This window comes from Sceloporus occidentalis, unplaced genomic scaffold (genome assembly GCF_023333645.1).
Source record: "Sceloporus occidentalis isolate IW3139 unplaced genomic scaffold, rSceOcc1.0.p SCAF_3, whole genome shotgun sequence".
In the NCBI taxonomy this organism is placed as follows: Eukaryota; Metazoa; Chordata; class Lepidosauria; order Squamata; family Phrynosomatidae; genus Sceloporus; species Sceloporus occidentalis.
The window spans coordinates 43,752,163-43,776,249 of NW_028316983.1; the positions used below are offsets into that span (position 1 = coordinate 43,752,163).

A 24,087-nucleotide genomic window follows, 5' to 3' on the forward strand; every position below is an offset into this window, starting at 1 on the left:
AGCCTCATTTCAGAGAGGTGGCCCCAAAGAACATTATATTATGGCCAATGGTATAAAAAGTCACTGAGAGGTCCAGCAGAACCAACAGAGACCACTCCTCCTGTCTAGTTTTCTGCATAGGTCATCTACCAAGGCAACCAAAGCTGTCTCTATCTCAAACCCAGGCATGAGGCCAGACTGAATGGATCTAAATAATCCATTTCATTCAGGAATGCCAAGTTGAGGAGGTTCCAGTAGTATCCTCTGGACCATCCTGGTTAACTCAAAAAGGGAAAATGTTAGGGGAGATAAATGGAAGGATTCCAATTCTGTACTACATATATAATACTCAGACCTGGAGGACTGAGAGATGCTGCCCCTGGCAGAGTTATGGTAGACTACTAGAACTAAGCTTCCCCACCCAGCCCAGTTTCATCTCCTGGAAAAGAGATTTGTTATTTCATCTCATCCAGTCAGACTTCCATGAATCAGGTCAGTATGCTTATCCTTGATCAGGACCTAAGGCCATTTTTTCCAGCTGAATGACCTTGCATTCAACAGTAGCACTTTCACTGAGGATGATTCTTACCAAGATCATATACCTAATTTGGGAAACAGTTTGGAAACAAATGTACCCTATTGTTCACCCCACACTTTTAATCACACTGCTTTCCTCTGCCATAACTCTCTCTGCCCTTCACTATTACAGTAACCATTCTCTAATTTACTCTGCTTCCTTGCTCCCTTTTGAAACACATCTGATGGGCAATACAAACTGGCAACTACACCATCCTCCCCACTTTTTGTTCACACTAGAAGTGGTTTTCCCAAAAGATTGTACCCTTTAGAGTCATCTCTCTCTCATACCAAACCCCATGTGATGCTTCCCTTTATGCCTCAAACCAAGGGAGCTGATGCAAGCTGGTAAAAAATGGCAGGAAGTGCCTAGTAGAAATATACTGAACCAGAGTTCTAGCACTGCAAGCTGTCTGAATTCTCTGGCCCTGAAGTCCTTCTGAAACAGCCACAGGTAAAAGGCAATAAGCACACTCAAGGTCTACTTGGACAGAGTAAGGAGTCTCTTTCTCTTCTGGCAGATTTTTTTTTGCTAATTATTCTAATTATAAAGACTAGCAAGTGCATGTGTTGCTCATATATTTGTTAAAAATAAATATATAAATAGTTCAGCAGCATCATAAAGTACAAGAAACTGTTCTCATGACTTTAGTGAAAATCTCTGTAGAGTGGAGCTTTTCTAAATTCTGCTCCATGTAAGTTTGGTAAACACATTCAGCCCGATCTTCTATGATATCGTGTCTCAAAGAGCCATTAATCTGCGTTTTAGAAGATCAAGAGGTATAGGTAATCAGTGAAATGGTTGGCAGTGCTAGAGCTAGGGAACTGATGGACGACGTCTTTTCTCTATTCAAGGCCTCCATGTATACTCCATTGGGGAGATTGCAGAGTTATTGTTTATCTTCCAGGGCACTAGATACAGAAGAGACAAAAACAAGGAGAATCCAAGCAGATAGTTCTGGGGGATACGAGTTGGGTTCACTACGCTGTTCTGGTATCCAGCTTGACTGCTATTTCTCTAGCCCCACATAAGAAAACTATACTGTCCATGGAAGTAGGAAAAGGAAGGTGGGCACAAAGTAGCTCAGCCTGAAGCTCAGGAAGACTCATGCAAAGGGGCCTCTCTGACAGGTGCAGTTGAAGATACTGCAAATAGCCAGAACTGTGCAGAATATTGTTGGGAGTTCCTGATTTCTGGGATGATATATAGGTCCAAAACATCTAATTTGTAAACAATATCACCATTCATGATGACCAAGAATACAGAATCGTTTTCTTCTGCCTAGTGGATTCTTACAACAAGAGAGCAGAACCTGCCCACCAGCAGTGTTCCTGTACTGCAAAAAACTTAAGACAATTCAGTATGGAGTTCATTGAGGCCTCGTTTTTGTCCAGATGCTGATGCTGTGTATGATCAGCCATTCACTCTGACCCTCAGTCACTGTAATGCGCACACACTCGGGCGCAGAGGCTGTGCTGCTCTCTAGGTTCTCTCTGTCAAAATTTCCATGCTCAAAGTGTCCAATGGGGGTATACCTGATACAGTGTTGCTTGCCCTTCTCAGTGCCCAACTCCACAAGCCCTGCCCGGAGATAGTCCCCTGGATGGTGTTCAGATCCTGTATGGATTTGGATACGGAGGATATGGGCTGCCTGCTTAAACACAATTGTGAAAGAATTGCCAGCAGAGGGGGCCTTGCCCCAGAAATAGTCTGCCATGTTGCTATAAGCCTTATAGGGTAAGTAATTCTCAAACGTCACAATATCTGTAACCATATCTGCAGGGGGATTGTCTGGGAATCTAGAAAGGTCTTCTTCAAAGTCTTCATCTTTCAGCTTGTTTGCTGTGCCCTGGAAGGAAGAATAGTGCCCAATGTGCTGAAAGAGGGATGGTTTGAAACGAATCACCTCCTTTTGTGTAAGGAGGAGGCGAAAGTGTACAAGAAGCCAGTCACATGGCATCTCTTGGTAAAAGAGCATGAGGAAATGAGCCAGCTGGGGAAGATCACTGGAATGGTAGAGCTTGCCAATGTAGCCAAGCTTGGAAAACTCCAGGGTAACCCAGTAAGAGCCTTTGAGGGAAGCCAGCCTCATTTGGATAGCTGTGAAAAAGGACTTGGAGCAATGGACGTCGTCTTCAATCATGAGGAAGTAGGTAGAAAGGTTGGCTGCAAAGTTCATGAGGTAGGCATAATCCACATTCTGCTTTGATCTGAATTGCACACGGTCTTCAGCATCATTGAAGTTCCTCTTTAGGTCTTCCAGGGAAGGGTAATACTCAGAAGGAGCATGGATAAGTAGCAAGCGGCCCAGCAGAAGCTGAGGAGCAAATCTCTTGGCAATCTGCTTGACCATTTGTGCATTCCATTCCTGGTCTGGATCAGCTAAGTGCACCACTATCACCATCTTCCTCAGCTCTTCTTGCGTTGATTGTTCAAAAACAGACTTCAGGGTCTCTAGGAGATAGTTCTCTCGCTTCCGTTTGACAGAACAAAGCCCCACTGTCAGGAACTCTGAAATAGAAAGGTGTACAACTCATGAATGTGAAGATGTGCTAGGGATGCTTATAGTATGGAAAGTGTGAAATTTAAAGAAACTGTATTTGGCATCTGAATCAATGCCTTGAAATTGCACACTTTCTGAAGAATTCAGGGTCACCAGATGAAGGGGACTGGCAGTAGACCAAGGACAAGCAAATAGAAGTGCTTTCTCCCATGAAAAATAACCAGTATTAAGAATCTATTCTCACCAGGTGTGATGATTATTCCAAATTAAAGTGATTTTAAAAGTTAGAAAATTCAAAAAGCAGCCTTCCTCAGTCTAGTTTACTCAGTGTGATCAATGGCCACACTGGCTGGAGATGGGCATCATGACCCCACATATCTGAAGGGCAGCAGGTTGTGGGGAAACCTGTTGTATAGGGATAAACAGACCAGGATCAACTGGCAGATCTCTGGGGGATTTGAAGTAGATCTCAAACAGAATTTGAGAAATTACTATGTACTGACAATATTAATTTGATTTCAAAAATATATAAATTGCTAGAATTTTGATAAGGTATATAGCAACAGCCACAAAGATTAGTATACAAAAGATACTGGAAAAAATAACAAGATTACAAGTATTATTGATTGGATGGAGAAACTAATGGCAGAATTAGCTGTGCTAACAAATTTAGTAAAAGAAAACTCAACAGAAACTTATTTATAAGTATGGAAACCTTTTACAGACTATGTATAGCAACAAAAAGAGACATTGTAACTTTAGGCTATGCTATATAGAAAGAATCTTTATTGTGATATAAGAAAAAATAGTAAATATAAAAGATCTAATTTAGAGAGGAGTAACATCAGATTTAAGTTAATACAACACAGTCAGAGAAAACTGGGAAGTGGTTTTAATGGGATAAGGGAGGACTAGTAATTTGATTTTGTTTATTGCTCGTCTTATTTTGTCCTATTTTCGTTTTGTATTATGTGTTTAGTATTTGTTTATTATCTTTGTCCTGTTGTAGAACATATTGAATGTGATATTAAAATTTATTATTTTTTTATTTCGAATTAGATCAGCAATGGTTTCTGACTCATAATTGTTTAACAATTGCAGTAGAAAATTCAATTCAAGCTTCCCTAAATCTGAATCAGGTGTACTCCAGAGCGAGGAGGGTTGCACTTCTCCATTTTAACTTCCTCTGGAGCTTTAAAGGGCCAAAACACACTGGTGTAGCCACCATTTTGTGCAGTCAGAAGTGATACCAGGTCACTCCTGCTCACCTGTCATGCCATTTTCAGTGAGTGGAGGGTTCTTGATATTTTCAGAGTTTACCAAACAGCATTTTAAAGTGTTTGAAGGACAACTGAGGCTTTAAAAAAAAAGTAATGCAGAGCTGTGGGGTTCCAAAGAACTACACTGGATCCACCCAAAAATGCAGCTTGCAGGTCATGCTTTCCCATTACACTCCGACATTATATTGTTGAAATGAAGACAAGAAAGACAAGAAGAGAGAGGGTTGTGTACCAAAGGTCTGTCTACCTGTGTGTGCGAAATATGGGGGAGGTGAGGAAGGACAGAAGTGGATTTATTGTGGAAGACCTGTGAGTTCAGCTCTCTAAACAAATTCAGGATCAGAATTCTTTCATTCTGAGTGTTTGCCTTTTGTATCAAGCTCCAGATGGTGGTTCTTGGTGTCTCAATGAAATAAAAAGTAGATCCTTCAAAGCAGTCTGAAGTCTGCTAACTGAAATGTGTGTCGAGATGGGCGAGTAGGGGAGGGCTACTGCCTTCATGTCAGCTTCCCAGAATCATCTGGCTGGTTGTTGTGGTGAACAGGATAATGGATTAAATGGCCTTTTATCATTCTCTTTCTCCCTCCCAGGGGAACTCTTTTTATGTTCTTATAGTTATTTCATGCATCTGATGAACATGTTTCCTCCCACAATGAAGGGCACCACAAGACCTTTTTATTGTTTCTGCCACAACAAAACCATTAATATTGACAGTGCTAAGGCAAGTTTTGCCTTCATTTGCTCTGATCAGTTCTAAGACACCCTGCATTGAATTCAGCTGCTTTGAAAGTCTGTTCAATGTGATGCAACGTGAAAAAGATGAGCTAGAAATACCTCATACTCCATACAGTATCTGCTGATGCGGTTTCAATGTAGTGAAGCCATTACATGTTTTAGTGTGAACCTGAAAGGAGCTGCTTAAAAATCTATCCTCAAATAGGCTAAATGACTTTAAATTTCAGGTTAAATCCTCAGTGCATTCACCAGCCCACTCACATGGAAGGCTCCAACCACCACTGATAATACTCATGACTAGAGTAGATCCACTGAATCATGTTTTGAATAGTAAGTCAACACTTTTATAAATCCACTTGGAAGAAGGGGAGCATGATTTTGTGCTTTACCTCAGGCAGCAATTAATTGTTTTAGGCTGACTCTGGCAAGAACAACTCCCTTCCTTTCAAGGAATTACAGTAAATAAAATAAACTATGGGATTATATATACTGTATTACAGTATTTTCATGCCTCCACTGGGTGGCAGTGTGGGGTCAGAAATGGACAGGAAAGCCCTCCCATTAGCTCTATTCCTCCACCACTTAGGATTTCTGGGAGTTGTAGTCCTACAAAAGTAACTTTCCCAACTTTCCTTTTTGATTCTATTTGCCTGTTGGAGGTATGTGCAGAACTCACTTTTCTGGAGTGGTGGCATGCCAGCAAGATAATGATAAGAGACATTCAGGAAGCTGGTAGCATTGCTTAGACTTTGAAGGGTATGACGGTTCTGTTCGGCATGAAGCTGGTGAAGGCCCACATCCTGAGCCCATTGCCGCACTTCCTTCTGTGAAGAAACAGTTTGTCAGAAATAGTTAGAAACTTACACCATATGTCAGAGAGCATCTGCCTCCACATGTCAGCAAATACCTCTGATTAGACTTCCCTATGGTCCAGCACAGCCATACTTGCTAGGTGTGGACAGAATTGTGTGAATTGTATTCCAGAAAGAATGCAATTTCCCAAGATCTGCTGCACCTCTAGATTACGAGAACAGGGGTAGTCTAAAATTAATTGTTTTAGGCTGACCCTGGCAAGAACAACTCCCTTCCTTTCAAGGAATTACAGTAATTATATATTCTGATGGGTATAAAGCATAATTTCTTGTGATAATGTTGCTGTTGCTTCCGTGTCTACTCGCTCCATTCTCCATTTGTAACAATTTATTGGATGTGCGCTGGGGTTTTTCTAAAGGTTAAACTGGGCCAATGGTTTGCTGAGGTAGTTCTATGGTTTAAAGGGCATTTTTTCTCCTCTGAACTGTTTTTACAGTCATAGAGCAAAAGCACTGTTTCACTAATGCACTATAGCACTATAACTTGAAAAAAATAATAAGAAAAAGCAGGAAAAGAGAAGGGAATTAAAAATAAATTCCCACATTATGGTGGGAATGAAATGTTGCAGCTATTTCTGAGAACTGTGAGAAAATAGTCTGAGGCTGCATCTACAGTGTAGAAATAATGCAGTTTGACACCACTTTAATTTCCAAGGCTCCATCCTACAGAATCCTGGGATTTGTAGTTTTGTGAGGCACCGGCATTGTTTGGCAGGGAAGGCTAAAGATCTTGTAAAACTACAAATCCCAGGATTCTATAGCATGGAGCTACAGCACTTAAAGTGGTACGATACTGCATTACTTCTGTAGTGTAGCTGCAGTCTGGGAAAACTGAAATGTCAGGTATTTAACCACCACCACCTCAAGAAGTACATATGTGCATATATACATATATACCTATATACATGTATGTATTTATATATACATATATATATGTGTGTATATATACAGACACACATATATATACACATATATGTACATGCATATATATACACACACATATGTATATATGTTTCCCGCGGCGGCTGGAGAAAACCACATTGAGGACACCTGGGGGGAAGGCGAGGGAGAGGCGCACCAGTGAGAGAGGTGCGCATAAAAGCCGGGTTGCCGGGCCTTCTTCGCCACGCCCCCCTCCGCTCTCTACCGGGCACACCGCTGCTGGAGCTGCGACTGCTGCCGGGCGGCCTTCCCCGGGTTGTCGGAGGTGCGCATCTGCGCACCGTCCCGGGGGAGCTGCCTACGGACTGCTGTTGGACTCTGCATCTCCGCAGCTGCGCATTTTCAGCGGCGGAGTGAGGGCAAGGGAGGTGTTCCTGTGCTGAATAGGGCAGAGAATGACTGAAGTGCCTTCTCTCTGCCCTTTCCATGGTGCTACAGGGGGAGGGGGGGATATGGACTCGGGGAATATTTTGGCTGGGGAGGTAGAGGGTAACTCTCTATGCTTGGACGGGGCTCCCATTGAGGTAGTGTGGGGCAAGGGGAGGTATGGCGGTAGGAGAGTGGACCAGCATTACAGGGGAAGGCGAGATCGATGCGTAATATCTATCACGCCTTCCTGTCCCTCTCCTAACCAAAGAGACCTGAGGGTTGCTCCAACCGTACCACAAACCCTGTCTCTGCTCCTGTGCAATGCCAAGTCTATAAACAACAAATCCCATATAATATATGATCTGCTTGAGGATATCAACTGTGACCTGACTTGCATTACTGAGACCTGGCTTGGGCCTGAGGGAGAAGCTGTATGGGCTCAGGCCCTACCTGCCGGGTACTCAGTGAAGGACCAGACCAGGTTAGGTGGGCGGGGAGGGGGTGTTGCCTTGGTGCATAAGAACACCTTGTCTCTAACCAGGAACCATGTGCGTCAAACGTCCTATATTGAGTGTATTTACCTGACCCTGAAGGCCAGAGACAGTCTAGGGATTCTGTTGGTCTATCGGCCACCCCGTGCGCTAACAGACTCCCTTAACGAGCTGACACAGTTGGTCTCGGAGCTGATGCTGGAGTCCCCCAGGCTTTTAGTCCTGGGGGACTTCAACATCCCCCTCGCGGCCAACTATGTTCCATCCGGTGCAGCTCGGGAATTCATGGAAACCATGACAGCCATGGGCCTGTCACAACTGGTCTCAGGGCCTACGCATTCTGCAGGTAATACACTCGATTTGGTCTTTTGTACGGACATGGAAATTCCGTGGGCGGAAATATCGAATATTTCCCCCTTGTCATGGACGGATCATTTCCTGGTGGAGGCAAAAATCAAGGCTTCTACCCAGATCCTCCCCGGGGGTGGCGGACCTATTAAAATGGTCCACCCTCGAAGGCTGATGGAACCCAAAAGGTTCCAAGAAGCCCTAGAGGGGTCTACGGTTGGAACCGACGGCGACTCTGTTGATGCCCTGACTGGTATCTGGGATACCAACCTTTCCAGGGCTATACACAGCATCGCTCCCAAGCGTCCTCTCAGACCTGCTTCCAAAAGGAAGCCCTGGTACATGGAAGACCTCCGGGCAAGGAAGCGGGTTCTGCGACGACTAGAGCATCGCTGGCGGGAACACCAGCACTTATCCAACAAGACTCTCCTAGACCACCTTTTGGAGGACTATGGAGAGGCGATACGTGCAGCTAAGAATTCGTTCTATGGTGCACGTGTCGCGTCCGCGGAGTCGCGTCCGGCAGAGTTGTTCAGGGTAGTGAGGGAGCTAACCCAGCTCCCTCCTGCCCCGATCCAGATCCTTGAACCTTCCAAGGCCTGCTGTGACAGATTTAACAGATTTAACAACTTCTTCGCGGATAAAATCTCTCGGATAAGTGAAGGTCTAGATGCCAGTGTTAAAGCAGAGACCAGAGTAGAGGTATCCAGAGCTTCCGTGGACTTGGTTAAACTGGATCACTTTGAGCCTGTAAGTACCGAGGATGTGGACAGGATCCTTAGGAGTGTTAGGAAGACGACCTGCTCCCTCGATCCCTGTCCCTCATGGCTGGCGGCTCAGGGGGGACCAGTGGTAACTTTAATGTTACACCGGATTATCAATACATCTTTCAGGGAAGGGCAATTTCCATCGAAATTAAAATTGGCCACTGTAAGACCTTTACTAAAAAAGCCCTCCCTGGACCCCCTGATGCACAATAATTATCGGCCTGTATCGCTGTTGCCATTTTTGGGTAAGGTGATCGAGAGGGCGGTTGTGATCCAGCTCCAATCGATCCTGGATGAAACAGATTATCTAGACCCATTTCAAACCGGCTTTCGGGCGGGTTACGGGGTTGAGACTGCCATGGTCGCCTTGGTCGATGACCTCCGTCTGAGCATCGACAGGGGAAGCGTGTCCCTGTTGGTGCTCTTGGACATCTCAGCGGCTTTCGATACCATAGACCATGGTATCCTTCTGGAGCGCCTGGAGGAGGTGGGGATCGGGGGCACTGTGCTTCAGTGGTTCCGGTCCTACCTCACTGGGAGGTTCCAGATGGTGCAGCTGGGAGACGTGTGCTCCGACAAGAGACCCCTAACATCTGGGGTCCCTCAAGGGGCCATTCTGTCTCCCATGCTTTTCAACATCTACATGAAACCGCTGGGAGAGATCACCCGGAGACATGGGGCGCGGGGTTATCAGTACGCTGATGACACCCAAATAATTTTCTCTATGTCTCCGACTGATGCAGTGACCGGGGATGGCATCTCTCCTCTCGTGGCCTGTCTGGAGTCGGTAATGGGCTGGATGAGGGAAAACAGGCTCAGCTTGAATCCAGAGAAAACGGAAGTACTTGCGATAGGTTCTCCTGGCCCAGGGATGGCGGTGGTTCCACCTGTCCTGAACGGGATCACGCTCCCCGTGAAGGACTCTGTACGCAGTCTGGGGGTACTCCTTGACTCGTCGCTCCACCTTACATCTCAGGTGGATGCGACGGTCAGGAGCACCTGTTATCAGCTTCGGCTGATACACCAGCTGCGTCCCTACCTGAGCCGGGGGGACCTAGAAACAGTGGTACACGCTCTGGTAACCTCTCGGTTGGATTTCTGCAATGCGCTCTACATGGGGCAACCCTTGTACCATACCCGGAAGCTGCAATTAGTGCAGAATATGGCAGCGAGACTGGTCACTAATACACCTAGGACCAGTCATATAACACCGGTCTTAAAGGACCTACATTGGCTGCCTATTTGCTTCCGGGCGCAATACAAGGTGTTGGTTATAACCTATAAAGCCCTAAATGGCTTGGGCCCAGAGTACTTGAAGGACCGCCTCTCTCCGTACAATCCGCCCCGCACACTCAGATCCAGCAGGCAGCAGCTACTAAAAGTTCCAGAGGCTAGATTGAACAACACCACCAGAAGGGCCTTTTCGACCTTGGCCCCCATCCTCTGGAACGCGCTGCCTACCGAGCTCCGTTCAGCAACCTCCCTGGCCCAATTCAAGAAGGAGCTAAAGACGCTTCTCTTTAGGCAGGCTTATCCCTAAGCCTCTGCCTTGTGAGCCCTTCTCCCCTCTGTTAAGTCCCTGTTAAGTCCCTTTGTTAGTTCCCCTGTTAGCCATTGGTGAGTCATCTGTGATTTGGCACAGACTATTTTTACTGTATTGATGGTTTTAATATGTTGTTTTAATAATTGTATGGATGTCTGCTGTGAACCGCCCTGATGTTTCGAAGGGCGGTATACAAATAAAGTTTATTTATTATTATTTATATATATATATGTGTGTGTGCATATATGTATATATGCATATACACATATATACATGTTTATACAAACTCCCAGATACAAAAAGTAATAACAATAAACTACAGGCTTGCAAGCAGAGCAATCACAGCAATGGAATTAAATATTTGCACATGACTGGGACAAGAGGTTGTCTGGGGAGATCAAGTGGGGGAAAATCCCCCCCCAATGCCCATTTAGAGGTGGACAGCGGGGGCAAGAGGCATGAGCAGGTTCATTCTTGCCCTTCACCCCTTGCTGTTTCTCCCTTTGAAACAGCTTCTGTTCCTCACGTGAGCTGGAGAAGTCCCTAGGTGACCCGGAAGCCGAGCCACTGAAGAGGATCATAGGAATTGAAGTTTTAAATGACGGGGGTTATCCCAGGGCAGAAGTGAAGATATATCCCATACCAAAACCAATTCAAGCTGGCTTCGTATTCGCATGCAAAAAAGGACTTGTAACTTCAATGTTTTCCGAATTTACGTGATCCTGAAATGACCCTTGGATGAGTCCGCATTGGCCCTGCATTGCCTGTGATTTCGTGTGATTGTCTTTCACGAAATAACGCAAACCCAATGGATAATACCAAATTGGTGCTACTTTACCCTTCCAATTTAACCCCGTATGACAGTTTGGATATGGATGGCTTTCAGTTCTTTTCATTACTCTTGCCTGCACTGCCACTTTCTCTGCTTACAGCCTGCTTTCTTAGATTTTAGATTGTCTATAAAATGTCTCTAGATTTGAACTGTCCTGTCCCAAACATGGAAGTTATTTTCTATGGGCAACTCTCACTTCTGGACAGGAGATTGCTATTGTGGAATGGTTGAAAATATCTAAAGCAGAATTGGAAAAAGCAGAAACTGGGGATTATCTAAAGAAATCTACAGAAGACACTGGAGATGCTTTTCAAGATGCTCCAAAGATGGTTGTTTTACTAGTAAAGAAAATTTTCTCAGTAGAGAAGCCTGATACATTTCAGCCTGTATATATTTTTATGATCTCAGAGACTATTTAGATAAAAAGTCCAGAAATGAGGAATTCTCAGACCATTTACTGCCCAAGAGAAAAGATGTCTTTGCTAACAAACAATGGTCTTTTGAGCATATTGAAATGTATCTCCATTTTTTTCTGTGAGTAAAGACATATGCATGTATGCACCTTCCAAACTGCCTGTCAGCTCTTAGTGGCCCCATAAATTTCATGGAGTTTTTAGGCAAGGAAGTTAGGTATTATTCACTAACATGAGTAATGGAAATCTTTTACTTTTAAAACATAAGAGCAACAAGATAGGCATGGATAGATCTTCTGGATATTTACTTTCTCTTTTCACGTTCAGGACAAAACGCACATGGTGTGCTTACCATTGCAGAATCCTCTTGCGGCCAGGAAGACAAATTTATGACAAGCAGGAACACCAGCAGGGAAATGACCACTGTAAGTGACCGCCTCAGAAAGCACCGCATGGCAACTGTTAGCCTGGGAAAGAATGTTCCTTGCTGGAGGCTAGTGACTCCACAGGCACTCTGGACTCAACCTGTCAGCTGGGAAAACTAATAAAAAAGAGCATGATGGAGTAAAGCAGGACTGGGAACTATGCGACCTTCAAGATACTGTTGAATTGCAATGCCCAGCATTCCTCATCATTGGTTATGCTGACTAAGGTTGCTGGGAGCTGCAGCTCAACAGCATATGGAGGATCTCATCATTCTCATTCTTGCAGTAAAGCTTCAGCCAGTATGCTGATTTTGTCCATGTGTCAAGAAATCTTGCAGTTCTCATATGCTTTTGTACATAACTTTTGCCTTATACACATAAATGTACAATTATTTTTATAGTTATTATAAAAAGAACAAACAAAGTAAAAGAGGTAATTAGGAAAGTTCTAAAAACAGAACTTCTCTAGAAGTTCTCAAAAAGGAATATACGGTATTACTATTCAATGGACTAATAAAACACCCAGGGCTTGACTGGTTGCAAAGCTTATTTTAGAATTTCTAGATTTTCCATCACATGTTTTTTTTTTAATTTTCATACGTAACGGAAATATCACAATCGAAAACCAAAAACAAAACAAAACAAAAAACCAAAACAACCCCCCCCAAACCTCAGCGATATACACAGAAGAGAGTACCTACAGTACAAAGTCCAAAATCTAACATAGTGTTAAATGTGCTCAGTCTCACTTCTGTGTTGAATAATACCCAGTATATTTAGAACAAAACGGAAAAGACACAGGAAACAGGAAGTCTGGGCTGGGCTGAGCTGGTTATAAAATAAAATCTTGGTAACTTCTCTAGAGACAAAAGGGAGATGTTACTATGTAATGGACCTGTAAAACACCCAGGGCATGACTGGCTACAAAGTTTATTTATCTCTCTCTCTCTCTCTCTCTCTCTCTCTCTCTCTCTGGCTTTGCTTCGCTAACGAAGATTCAGGAAGGACTCATCCCGTGCTTTGTACAAGCGTGTTGGTGACTAAAAAGGCCAATCCAGGACAAACAGGTCCGGTTGCAGAAAGCACAGCGGAAAGTCTCCTTGGGTGATGTTTCTGGGTTGTGGTTCTCTCTGCATTGTCGTTTCTCTTCAAGACTCATTCGCCGTGAGCTTTCGAAAAAGGCTGCAGCATTGTGGATAGTGCATCTCCATGCCTCCCGATATGAGGCCAGGGTGGACCATGACTGACTTTCTAAATCCTGGTCACAAAAAAGCTCAGTTATCCAACATTCTGCAGGCCAATTTTGCATAATTTATTCCACTATGACTAATGAAACTGTAATCCAAGGATGGTCAACAGGACCATCTCATGGGCCACAGAAGATTCTGCCCATTTTTATGTCTCTTTCACTCCCCTCATGGGTATTTGGACCCATCCAAGTTGTTTATTCTTGCTCTAATCCATGTTTACTGGAAATTATAGAATTTTAGAGCTATGGGGGACATTGAAGGTCGTATAATCCAAAACTTACTCAGTGAAAGAATCATCAGCATCCCTAACAGATGGCTGCACAGCCTGCATTCAGGGACAGAGGTAATTTTTCATTCCAGTGATTCTGCTCTGAGCTGCAATGTCCCCAAATGGATGAGAAATGGGTGTGAATCTGAATAATTTGTATCCTATCTTCCTAAATCAGTAGTGGCTGTTCAATGAATGAACAACAGTGTAAATTTAAACAGAAGAAGCAAGAAGTGGTTGACAGTCCCCACCCACAACCAATGTCATATGCTTATACAAACACATCTAAAAATGCCGAGAGCATGTTGCGCCTAAATGGACTTTCCATTTTTTTTTACAGAAGGATTGGAGAGTGTCGCAGCATGTTGAGAGACTGTTTGCTTGTTCCTCTCCAGCTGCAAATTGCCTTGTGGACGAAAATTAAAATGGACAAAGTACTTTTTTTGACAATAATGGGCACCCAGGGGCCTGCAGAATAGATCCATGGCTATATAGAATAGATTTGGAGGATAGGCCTAGCAACATACTAATGGTCTTCCCTCAATCTTATCTTCTCCAGGTAAACATCCCCAGTTCTTCCAGCTATTTCTTTTACTATCCTCCTTTCTCCACATTTCTGAGGTTTCATTAAGCAATAGTTGCATGGCATCAGTCCTATCTTTATAGTCTGAATTCTATGTCCAGCATTAAATTCTGCACCTTACCTGTGCAGAGAACATAGGATACAAAGAAATTAAATTTTGTTTGTAAGTTACAAATTTATCAGACAGATACAGCCATCAAATAAAATGTCTGTCAGGGAAATGACAATTTGTACATATGGAGGATCAATTCACTTAAATATTGCCACGGTATTAGAAGCTAGCTACATTAAAGCGACTCATGTTTGGACCCAGCATTTCTGTTTAATGGCACTGTTCCCCATTAAGATGGCCAATTTTAATTTGCCCAGCAATTTAGAGCTTAAATCATCATCTGCATCCTCCATATGAATTATTTAGCCACTAGAATCAGGATTGATATTGATCACTTAATGCTGCAGAGGACTGAAAGCTGTTGGTTTTACCTAAAGGAAAAGAAAAGACATTTGGAATTTTTGAATATAGATACCTTCAGCCTTGGAGACTGTTTTTCAATTATCTAACTTACTATAAAAATTCATTTATGAACTTGCAATTTATGCAGCAAGGCTCACATATTTACTGTTGATGGAAATTTCCAAAGAGACAAAAGTACTGGGAGAGTATACTTGTACATGTTTAGAAAATTACACCACATATATTGCCTTTGAAGATTAATCCTATGATAGCTTTCTTAGATGTTATAAACAAGGAAGCAGTATCATGAATTAAGAGGAAGCTGAATGACTTTACTAGCATCAAAGCTCCAAAATCTAAGCAGTAAGTAAAAATCTTCCAATTATTCAAGGATGTTATGATACACTAAGTGAAATCTTAATTATGGATAAAAATTTTATATCAGTTAAGACCTGTTGCTAAATTGATGTTTAATGATGCCAGCCTGTTCTAAGAGAATCAACTTGAGAAAACTCAGATTGTCTTCAATGGCACACCCTCTGATTATATAGTACTGTATATATATTTCTACTGAACTCTTTTGTACATAGACATAACAAAACCTTTGTTATACCATTTTACTATTTGCTCAGAAAAAGGCTTCAGGGAATGTAATGTGACTGGGGATAATGTATATATCCATGTATAAATCTAGAAATTTTTGTCAAAAAGTTGACCCCACAAAACCTGGGTCAAAGTACTGTCACTCTTATTTAAAAAAACAAAATCCTAGTGAAAGATGCGAGTTTAATCAATCCTAGGACCACCTAAAAGAAGCACCTCCACCCCTGCTTTCTGTTCATCCAGACTTTAGGGTGAACACAAACACTTATGCCTACTGAAACTTTATAAGTTCTTTGCTATTGTTTTCCTTTGCTTCATCCTTTACATCTTTTGTTACAGGCCACTAAAGAGTTTATTCCACGGGGACCATTTGTACCTCCATCCTGATAATGATTGAAATATCCACATCCTGCAAAAGCGTGCAAATGATTTTCACACACAGAACACCATAACTGAAATGTATAAATGCAACAGTACTAGCATGTAATACTTCCTAGAATATGGTGCCTAGAAGGTGTAATTCTCTGCCCACTTGCTTGATTAGGGCCTGCTCCTGAGAGCACTATCTGTGACATCGTGGTAAAAAGCAATCAGGCAATACAGTCTGTTAGTCCAAGTGAGCAAACATTGCTGACACCTTAGTACTAAGCTCTGTTTTACTAAATGATGGTATAAGAAGGAGTGGTGCTACAGCAGCTCCTACACTGGTAGAGTTACAAGTAACATAAGAAGTAAAGTTGGAATGGCTGAATACATTACAATACCCTTTAGCATGTTCCAAAACCCTGAAAAAATATTTTTAAAATATCTGTGAACATTCTCTGTAGTGTATTGCTTGGCTTGTGCAGGTTGCAATCTAAAGAACTACTAGTTAAATCTTCCTCTTCCCCTATATTGTCTGCCAAAGTAACATATAAAATATTAACATCAAAATTATTGAACTGTCCAGTTTCATCAGAATTTAGCCTTAAGACCCATCAACAGAAAAAATTCCAGGATTGAACTAGAGTCTCATTATTTTCTACCATGTCTTTTATGTACCAAAAGATTTCAGCACTGACAGCTTATTGCCTTTTATATTATCTGTAAATACACAAAAACCTGTCCAAACCTGCACCTGTCAACACTCCAAATTCAAACAAGGAAATCTGAAGCGATTTCTCCAAGGCGTTCCTTTCTGACTGTCATACCACTGTGACAAACCCTGAACAATGAATAGTACTAAGACAAGACCAGCTATCCTAATTTGGTGCATACCTTCCAACCATTTTCCTATACTATATGTAATATACAACACACACTATTATAGATTAATCAAGTGACCTAAGAATGATATTAAGAAATCAGCTAATCACATCCCATTAAATGCCTGGCAGCAAATAAAGTTTGTAAGCTGATGTTAAGAAGTTGAAAAAAAAAATTGTGGCTAGGCAGGTATCACTGGGCTGAACTTTCCTTGTAAGGTGTGTCACAACCAAGACCAGATTAAGTGGATTTGAGCAGTTCCAAACAGAGATCCCCTTTTGTGTGTGACAGCTATTTTAGGAATAGTGACATAGAAATTAAATCAAATAATGGACAATAAATAAACATATTAATTACAATATTAAATGCATCTGAGGAAGTAGACTGACGTCTATGAAAGCCCATGCTGTGAACTTCTTTCTTTCAACATGGAGTTGAAGGCTTTCATGGTCAGCATCCATAGTTTTTTGTGGGAGTTTTGGGCTATGTGGCCATGTTCTAGAAGAGTTTTCTTCCTGACATTTCGCCAGCATCTGTAGCTGGCATCTTACTTTCAGTTAGTCTCAAAGGTGCTACAAGATTTCTTTACATACTAATAGTAAATGCAATCATCCTCCTAGCCCCAGATCTATAGAGAAAAGCCATCTTTGGTATTCCTCTGCAGTTTATCACACGGGAGGAATTTCTCTTTAATTTCGAATGAAAAGAAAGTGGGGGCAGAATGCATTCACGTGAATTTGCTAGTTCAGCGAATTTACATGAATTCGAATTGCATTCGAACTGACTTCCCATTGCCTGAAAACAGCTTTCCATTGCCCAAAATTGCATGTGACAGTCTATCACGCAATAACGTTAAACCCCATGATTGCATTTGGATTGCCATTGGATTATATTTCCAATTTCCCTTGTCTGATAAACTCCTCAGAAGCAACAGAAGCAGCAGCACAGTGCACAAATCCAGTTCACACACAAAAGTGTGGAAGTAAGAACTACCCAATTGCTGAGAAAGAAGCACAGGCCTAATTCCCACTATGGATTAAACCGGATCATGATTCCAAATAATTGGGTTCAAACCACCATGGTTCCCACTTAACTCGAATTGCTGAAGTGATTTGGAAAGTGTGGGGGGGGCATGGTTTTTACCCATTTAACCCATGTCAAAAAGACACTGGTAAAATGGAGTGTATTTTGGGATGAATGGATTCATTTAGAAATAAAGTGATTCAGCCCAAGTGGGAACCAGGCAGATTCGTATCTGCCCTGGTTCCCACTGGCAGCAGCTTTGCCCCAGCCTCTCCACCCTGGCCATGCCTCCCTCCATCCCCAGCCTTCTTCCCAGCCTACCTTCTCCGTCCCTCAGGCCTCTCCAATGCTCAGCCTGGCCTCTCCGCCTGGGCCTTCCCACAGCCTCTCTGGCACTGCCCTTGTTCTGGTGCAAAGATAATGGAATCATGTTTGGGGCCGAACCGTATCATAGATTCAGTTCAGAACCCGGCTTAACAGGTAAGTGGGAATTAGGCCACAGAAAGCATGTTAAACCCATTCATTGACATTGTTCAATATGTGGGCTTCCTATCTTTCCACTACCCTCCACTTTTCCTAGCATTTTTGCTTTTCCGGTGAGTTGTGTCCTCTCATGGTGTGGCCAAAGTATGTACCAACAGATTTCAGCACTGATATCTTATTCCCTTTTGTATTGTCTGTAAATACACAATTGTACTGTATTGTTTTTGTTTGAATTTGTAAGCCGCTTTGTGTCCCAATTGTGTGTGGGGGAAAGTGGTGCATAAAATAAATAAAAAGAAGAGGAGGAGGAGGAGGAGGAGGAAGAAGACCTGATCTTCAAGAAACCATGGCTGGTGATAAAAACAGTCTTGTATTCGAGGTGAAGAAAGCTTATTTTGCCCCCACTCATCGGCAAAGTCCTACATGTTTGGCGGAGGAATGTCTCCAAACTTTCAACTCCAGAAAGATTTTCTCTGCATCTGCACTGGAGCAATAAATCCGGTTTGAGACAGCTTTAATTGCCCCGGCTCCATGCTATGGAATTCTGGGAATGGTAGTTTGTTGTGGCACTGGAGCTGGTGGAAATAATATGATATTAGTAGTCAATACAAAGCAATTTTCATTCCTAAAACAGATTAAATTTTTCAAACATATTTTAAAAGAAAAATGGCATTCTAAAGGAGACCAAACAAACAAACAAACAAACAAATATATAAAACTTTTAGATCAGAAACGAATATACTCAAAGAGTGGAGCTCTGCTGCAGCAACAAACTACCATTCCCAGAATTCCATAGTATGGAGCCCTGCCAGTTAAAAGCGCTCTCAAACTGGATTTATGGTTCTGGGGCAGACATTCCCCATCCTTGGACTTTTGGGTCCAAAACACACTGCAGAAATAATCCAGTTTGAAACCGCTTTAACTGCCGGGGCTCAGTGCTAGGGAATCTTGGGAACTGTAATTTTGTGAGGCATTTAACCTTCTCTGTCAGAGAGAGCTCTGGTGCTATGATAAACTACAATTCCCAGGATTCCCGAGCACTGAGTCAGGGCAGTTAAAGCGGTCTCGAACTGGATTACTTCTACAGTGTGTTTTGGACCTCGGTTATAGAGTCTCAAAGCTGCTACTACAAGGTCTCTGGACATATAAAGGCAATCCTACCTAAGGCGCCCTTTTCTGTACCCTTGCTGCTCCTTCGTCCGGCTGCCAAGAAGGGGCCACTTTGGGAAGCCTTTCTTTCTTTCTTTCTTTCTTTCTTTCTTTCTTTCTTTCTTTCTTTCTTTCTCTGGCGGCCCCTCAGGGCTCCCTTGAAGAGCAGGACATCAGGCGGCCTCTGAGAAGCAGCAACGCCCGGCTCCCCAGCGCTCCTCCTCCTCCTCCTCCTCAGGAGGGCTCTGTCAAAAGCTAGGCACCTTCACTCACAAGGACAACCCATTATTCTAACCATTCTGGCTCTAGCCTATGCCTAGCCCCAGCCTACTTACAAGGATCAGCTGGGCAGCTCCAGGATGCTCCACTTAACCACTGTACTAGAACTCTCTAGCCAAGCCTTCTAAGCACACTAGCAAACTATAAATCCCAGGATTTTATAGGATGGAGTAATTACAGTTAAAGCAGTATCAAACTGCTATGACCATGCAGTGCTGAAATAATAATTTAAAAAATCCATTTAAGAAATATTTCTAATGAGGAGGGGGGCGTAATAGAATTACAAAGTTGAACATTTCACACATCTCTTATTTAGTTCAGTTAGCATTAGTGTCATATTCCTTCCTCTTTTGGGTCCTGGTGGATTTATTCAACCTGGAGTAAATGAAAGACTGAAAGAAGGGGCATAGTAGAATAATACATTGTGTCACTTGCCTTTCCCTCTGTAAAAGAGAAAAGGCAAGGGAATTGCAAGGGGCAGAGTGGGGCAAGGCAGAGGGAGATTAGTTGCTAGAGAATGACTTGGTGCTTTTCCCTGCATGGTGCTTTCTGATGGGGATGGGCTGAGGAATCACAGCATGCAAGAAGTACTAAAGGTGCCTGGGATTCTCTGAACAGAGTTTAAAAGCGCTGGGCTGCAATTTCCATTAAAATATAAAGTACTGAGAACAGAACAAATCAAAATCCCAAATCATTAAAAAAATTATCCCAAACGGAAAGGCTGTAATTAAACAAACAAAAACAACAACAACAACAAAACTCAGATAAGACAGTGGGGCAAGGCTGAGAATTATACAACAGTAAAATTAGGAAAATTATCATCATGTTTTCAGGGGCCAGATGAGTGCCAGGCTAGCTGAACCAGGGCTGGAGGCTTATAACACTACAATTCTATAACTAGTGCTTGGAAAAGTTAGTTTTGTGTGCCACTGGGACTGGTGGTCTGAAAAGTAACTATTCCCCAAGCTCTGTCTATACCAATGGTGATGTTAGTTATTAGTTCCCACCAGTTACTTTTTGCATTAAACTTTGAAATGTCAGTAACTAGAATAAGGACCTCCATTGTGTATGTACTGCATCCTAACCCAGGCTTATGGTGACCACTTACTTTTTGTTATTAACTTATTTTTGCCGTGATTGACCTAGGATGCCATACGCAACAGTTTTGGTTTAGGTGGAATTCAATGCCATTGTTTAAAGTGTGTATTTTGTTGATACATCATTCAGATGGCCAAAGGGTTATTGTAGCTCTTGTATCTCTATTTGCTTCTTCATAATTGTAATTTGGTGTCATCTTGTATCAACATATGACAGCTTTGAGAAGCATTAATTTTTGTTTCACTTGAAAGGGACAGTCTCCTGATCACAGAGTTACAATGAAAGCACATCTCACTTCCAACTTGAAAACACACTCCTCAGTCCTGAAAGTTACTTACTACTTGATGAACTTTCTCAGAAAAGCCTAAATGTGGCTTACAAGTGCCAATATTTGTGGCACAGCATGTTTTAGAAGTGCTTCCAAGTTAGCCTTTTAGTGTGCAACAGCCCTCCTTGATTCATGGAATTTTACAGGAGGTTCAGATAATGTTGTCTTCAGCTTCTAACCCTTCTGTGTTATCTTTAATGGGAAAAAGATGGAATAAGTGCACAGTACTTTTTGTTCGGTCGTGCTAGGTGTCTTCTGTCTCAAAACATCCCAGGCACCATACTATAGCACCTAGCGGAAAATTTTTGGAATGTCCCCAATATTTCTGGGCTCATTTACATTAGTCAGTATTGTTTATGTTCAGAAAAACATTATTAACAAAACCAACAGACCAACAAATTTAAAACAAAATAGCTTAACATTTGCCATGGAACCATCACAGAAGTTTTTGATTCCTGATGGTTCCCATCCCCTGAGTAGAGAAGGTAGCTTTTTGTTCCTATTCTCTGCACCACTTTGATGTTGCCTAAAGGATATTTCAAGGAAGAGATTTCTCTCTATCTCTGTGTTCCTCATTTACAAAAATGTATAAAAGGAATATATGAGATAGAGAAAAATCTATCTTATATATTCCTTCTATACATTATACATTTTTGTAAACGAGGTAATAACTATTAATGTCTCATATGAACACAGAAAAAAAGCATGGAATGAAAGCAGTAGCTAATGGAGCTCAGTTACAACTTCACTGAAAAGAATATTGACTAAATAGAAACAGAAAGCAGATGATGGAACAGAACTTAGAAATGTAATTTACTGTTTGCATCATGGCTAAAGCCTATTTACTGTTTCAGTCTGGTGATTAAACTCATTCTAAAATTTAGCTTTGATCCTGGAACAAAATTTGGCTTGTGATTTCTCTTCTAACAAACAAGAAGTTCTTTGTGACTCAAAAACTTCCATAATCTTTCACCAACAGGGAGTAACCTTATTTTGTTACTTAACTCTGTATCAAGCTGTCAAACTTGTGCATGTGTACTAATTTCATAGCTCACTAGTTTTTAATAATGCCTTTTGGTTATGCACAGAATTAATGGGTTTTTTTATGCCCCATTTTTCTCTCTCCTCTGTAAATTGCAAATAATGGGAAAAGGCAGTCAATACAGGTGGGATCACTGTGCTTTTATCAAGCATATGAGAGACAGAAACTCAGCATATACCCCACTTGGTAGCACTGCCAGAGAAGTAGTGTAAACCAAAACACAGGGTATTTCTTGGTTAGACTTTTATTGCAAAATAATACCTCATTCAAAAATGTGTGTGTGTGTGTGTGTGTGTGTGTGAGAGAGAGAGAGAGAGAGAGTATAATCTTTAATTTTATTCCTCCTCTGTCTTCCCATAATTTCTTCCATCATCTTTATTCCACTGGAAATTATTTGAGGAAGAGACAGCAAAGCTGTAAGATTCGTACAGAGTATTAAAGGTAAAGGTAGTCCCTTGACATGAACGTCTAGTTGTAACCAACTGTAGGGGGTGGTATTCATCTCCGTTACTAAGCCGAAGAGCCAGCGTTGTCTGAGGACTACTCTGGTGGTCATGTGGCCAGCATAACTGCATCAAATGTTGTTACCTTCCCACTGAAGTGGTGCCTATTTATCTACTTGTATTTGCATGCTTTTGAACTGCTAGGTTGGCAGAAGCTGGGACAAGTGACAGGAGCTCACTACATCATACAGCATCAGACCTTGAAATGGCAACCTTCTGATCCTCCTATCATCAGAATTGGCATTTTAACCTTTAAGCCACCACATCCCCTAGGCTGTCTATCAGTAAGCATTCCAGTTCATTGTGAAAGTGTTTGTGTCTTCAAGTTGCCTGTAGGTTTATTGCAACCCCATGAATTCCATAGGCTTTTCTTATGCGAGGAGTACACTCAGAGGTGGTTTTGCTAGCTCCTTCCTTTGAAAAATAGCCCACAGCAACTGGATTCATTGACAGTCTCCCATCTAAGTACTAAGCAGGACGGACCCTGCCTAACTTTGAAGATCAGGCAGGATCTGGTGCCTTTAGTGTATTTAGGCCCTCAGTTTGAATACTAGGAAAGTAAACATCGGAAAAGTATGTAGGATTTCCCCCACCCTATTAAATCAGCTCTGTGTTGGCATTCAAGTACATGCCCAGAAGGTATTTGATGCTGTTTTAGGTTGTTTCCATAACAAAACTCTTTAGCACTGCTGGGACAATTAAAATGTGCCACAAGTACAGTAGTTATTGAGCAATGTCCTTCCCTGTGGCCAAGATCATTCCATAATAGTTACTCACAAATACGTTTTATTCAGGAATGACCCCTAATAATACTTATTATTATTATTATTATTATTATGCTTTCAGGTTAGTATAAAACACAACAATGCAAGAAGAAGTCTTGAGTGAAGTCTGGAGAAAGTTATAGAGTAGACAATGGACATATCAGTTAGACACAGTCCATCAGAGTGCATTCTTCTTCAAACTGGATGCAGGCCAGATCATGGTGATAAGATTCTGTATTTCCATAAATAATGGGTGGATAACAGATATCAATTAACCATGCAACACAACTGGTAGTGTTAATTTTTAATGAACAGCAACTCTCAATTAATGCTCAAGCCATTTAGATCTTTCCACACCTTGGCAGTGTCGATATCAGCAGCTACTAGCAAGATCCTGATTAGATCTTCATGCATTGCCTCTTTCAAACAGCAATGAAAGTACTAAAGCTCCACAATTTTGATTGCTTGATTGGGGATGTCAGCAATTATGAAGGCCTGGTGCTTCTGGAAGGCAATACAACCATATATGTAGATGGAGCCAGTGGCATCACTAGGATTGGTATCAACCTGTGCAGTAACTCATGGCGTCACACGCACATTGACCTCCTCCCATACCACACCATACAGAATCCTTAGTAATGTCTTTTATACTAATGTTACTCATAAATCATAATTCCTGTATATAACTGAATGTATTGGAAATAGCTGTGATGTAAACAAATAGCAAAATTATTATTTATTAAGATTATACTTTTGAATTACAATATCATATACACAGCCTAAATGTATTGCGTGTGCAATGCTTCAAGCAGTGGAAGTGAAAATTTGGTAAGATATGATTTTTTAAAGAAAAATGTAAAAGAATTTAAAAATTAAATTTAAAAAATAACAAAAAGATAAATTAAAATTTAATTTTTTAAAAAAACATCCCTGGATCCT

General features: G+C 41.9%; 1 protein-coding gene across 1 annotated transcript; it reads right to left on the reverse strand.

Annotated features, from left to right (window-relative positions):
* Positions 1-1,134: 1,134 nt before the first annotated feature.
* On the reverse strand, positions 1,135-19,353 carry LOC149315840 (alpha-1,6-mannosyl-glycoprotein 4-beta-N-acetylglucosaminyltransferase-like). Its single transcript, XM_089514235.1, has 4 exons — positions 19,147-19,353; positions 12,004-12,192; positions 5,751-5,898; positions 1,135-3,067 (listed from the first exon to the last, which is right to left on the reverse strand). Exons 2-4 carry the CDS (start codon positions 12,103-12,105, stop codon positions 1,926-1,928), a joined length of 1,392 nt encoding a protein of 463 aa, XP_089370361.1. The 5' UTR covers positions 12,106-12,192; positions 19,147-19,353; the 3' UTR covers positions 1,135-1,925.
* Positions 19,354-24,087: the final 4,734 nt, after the last annotated feature.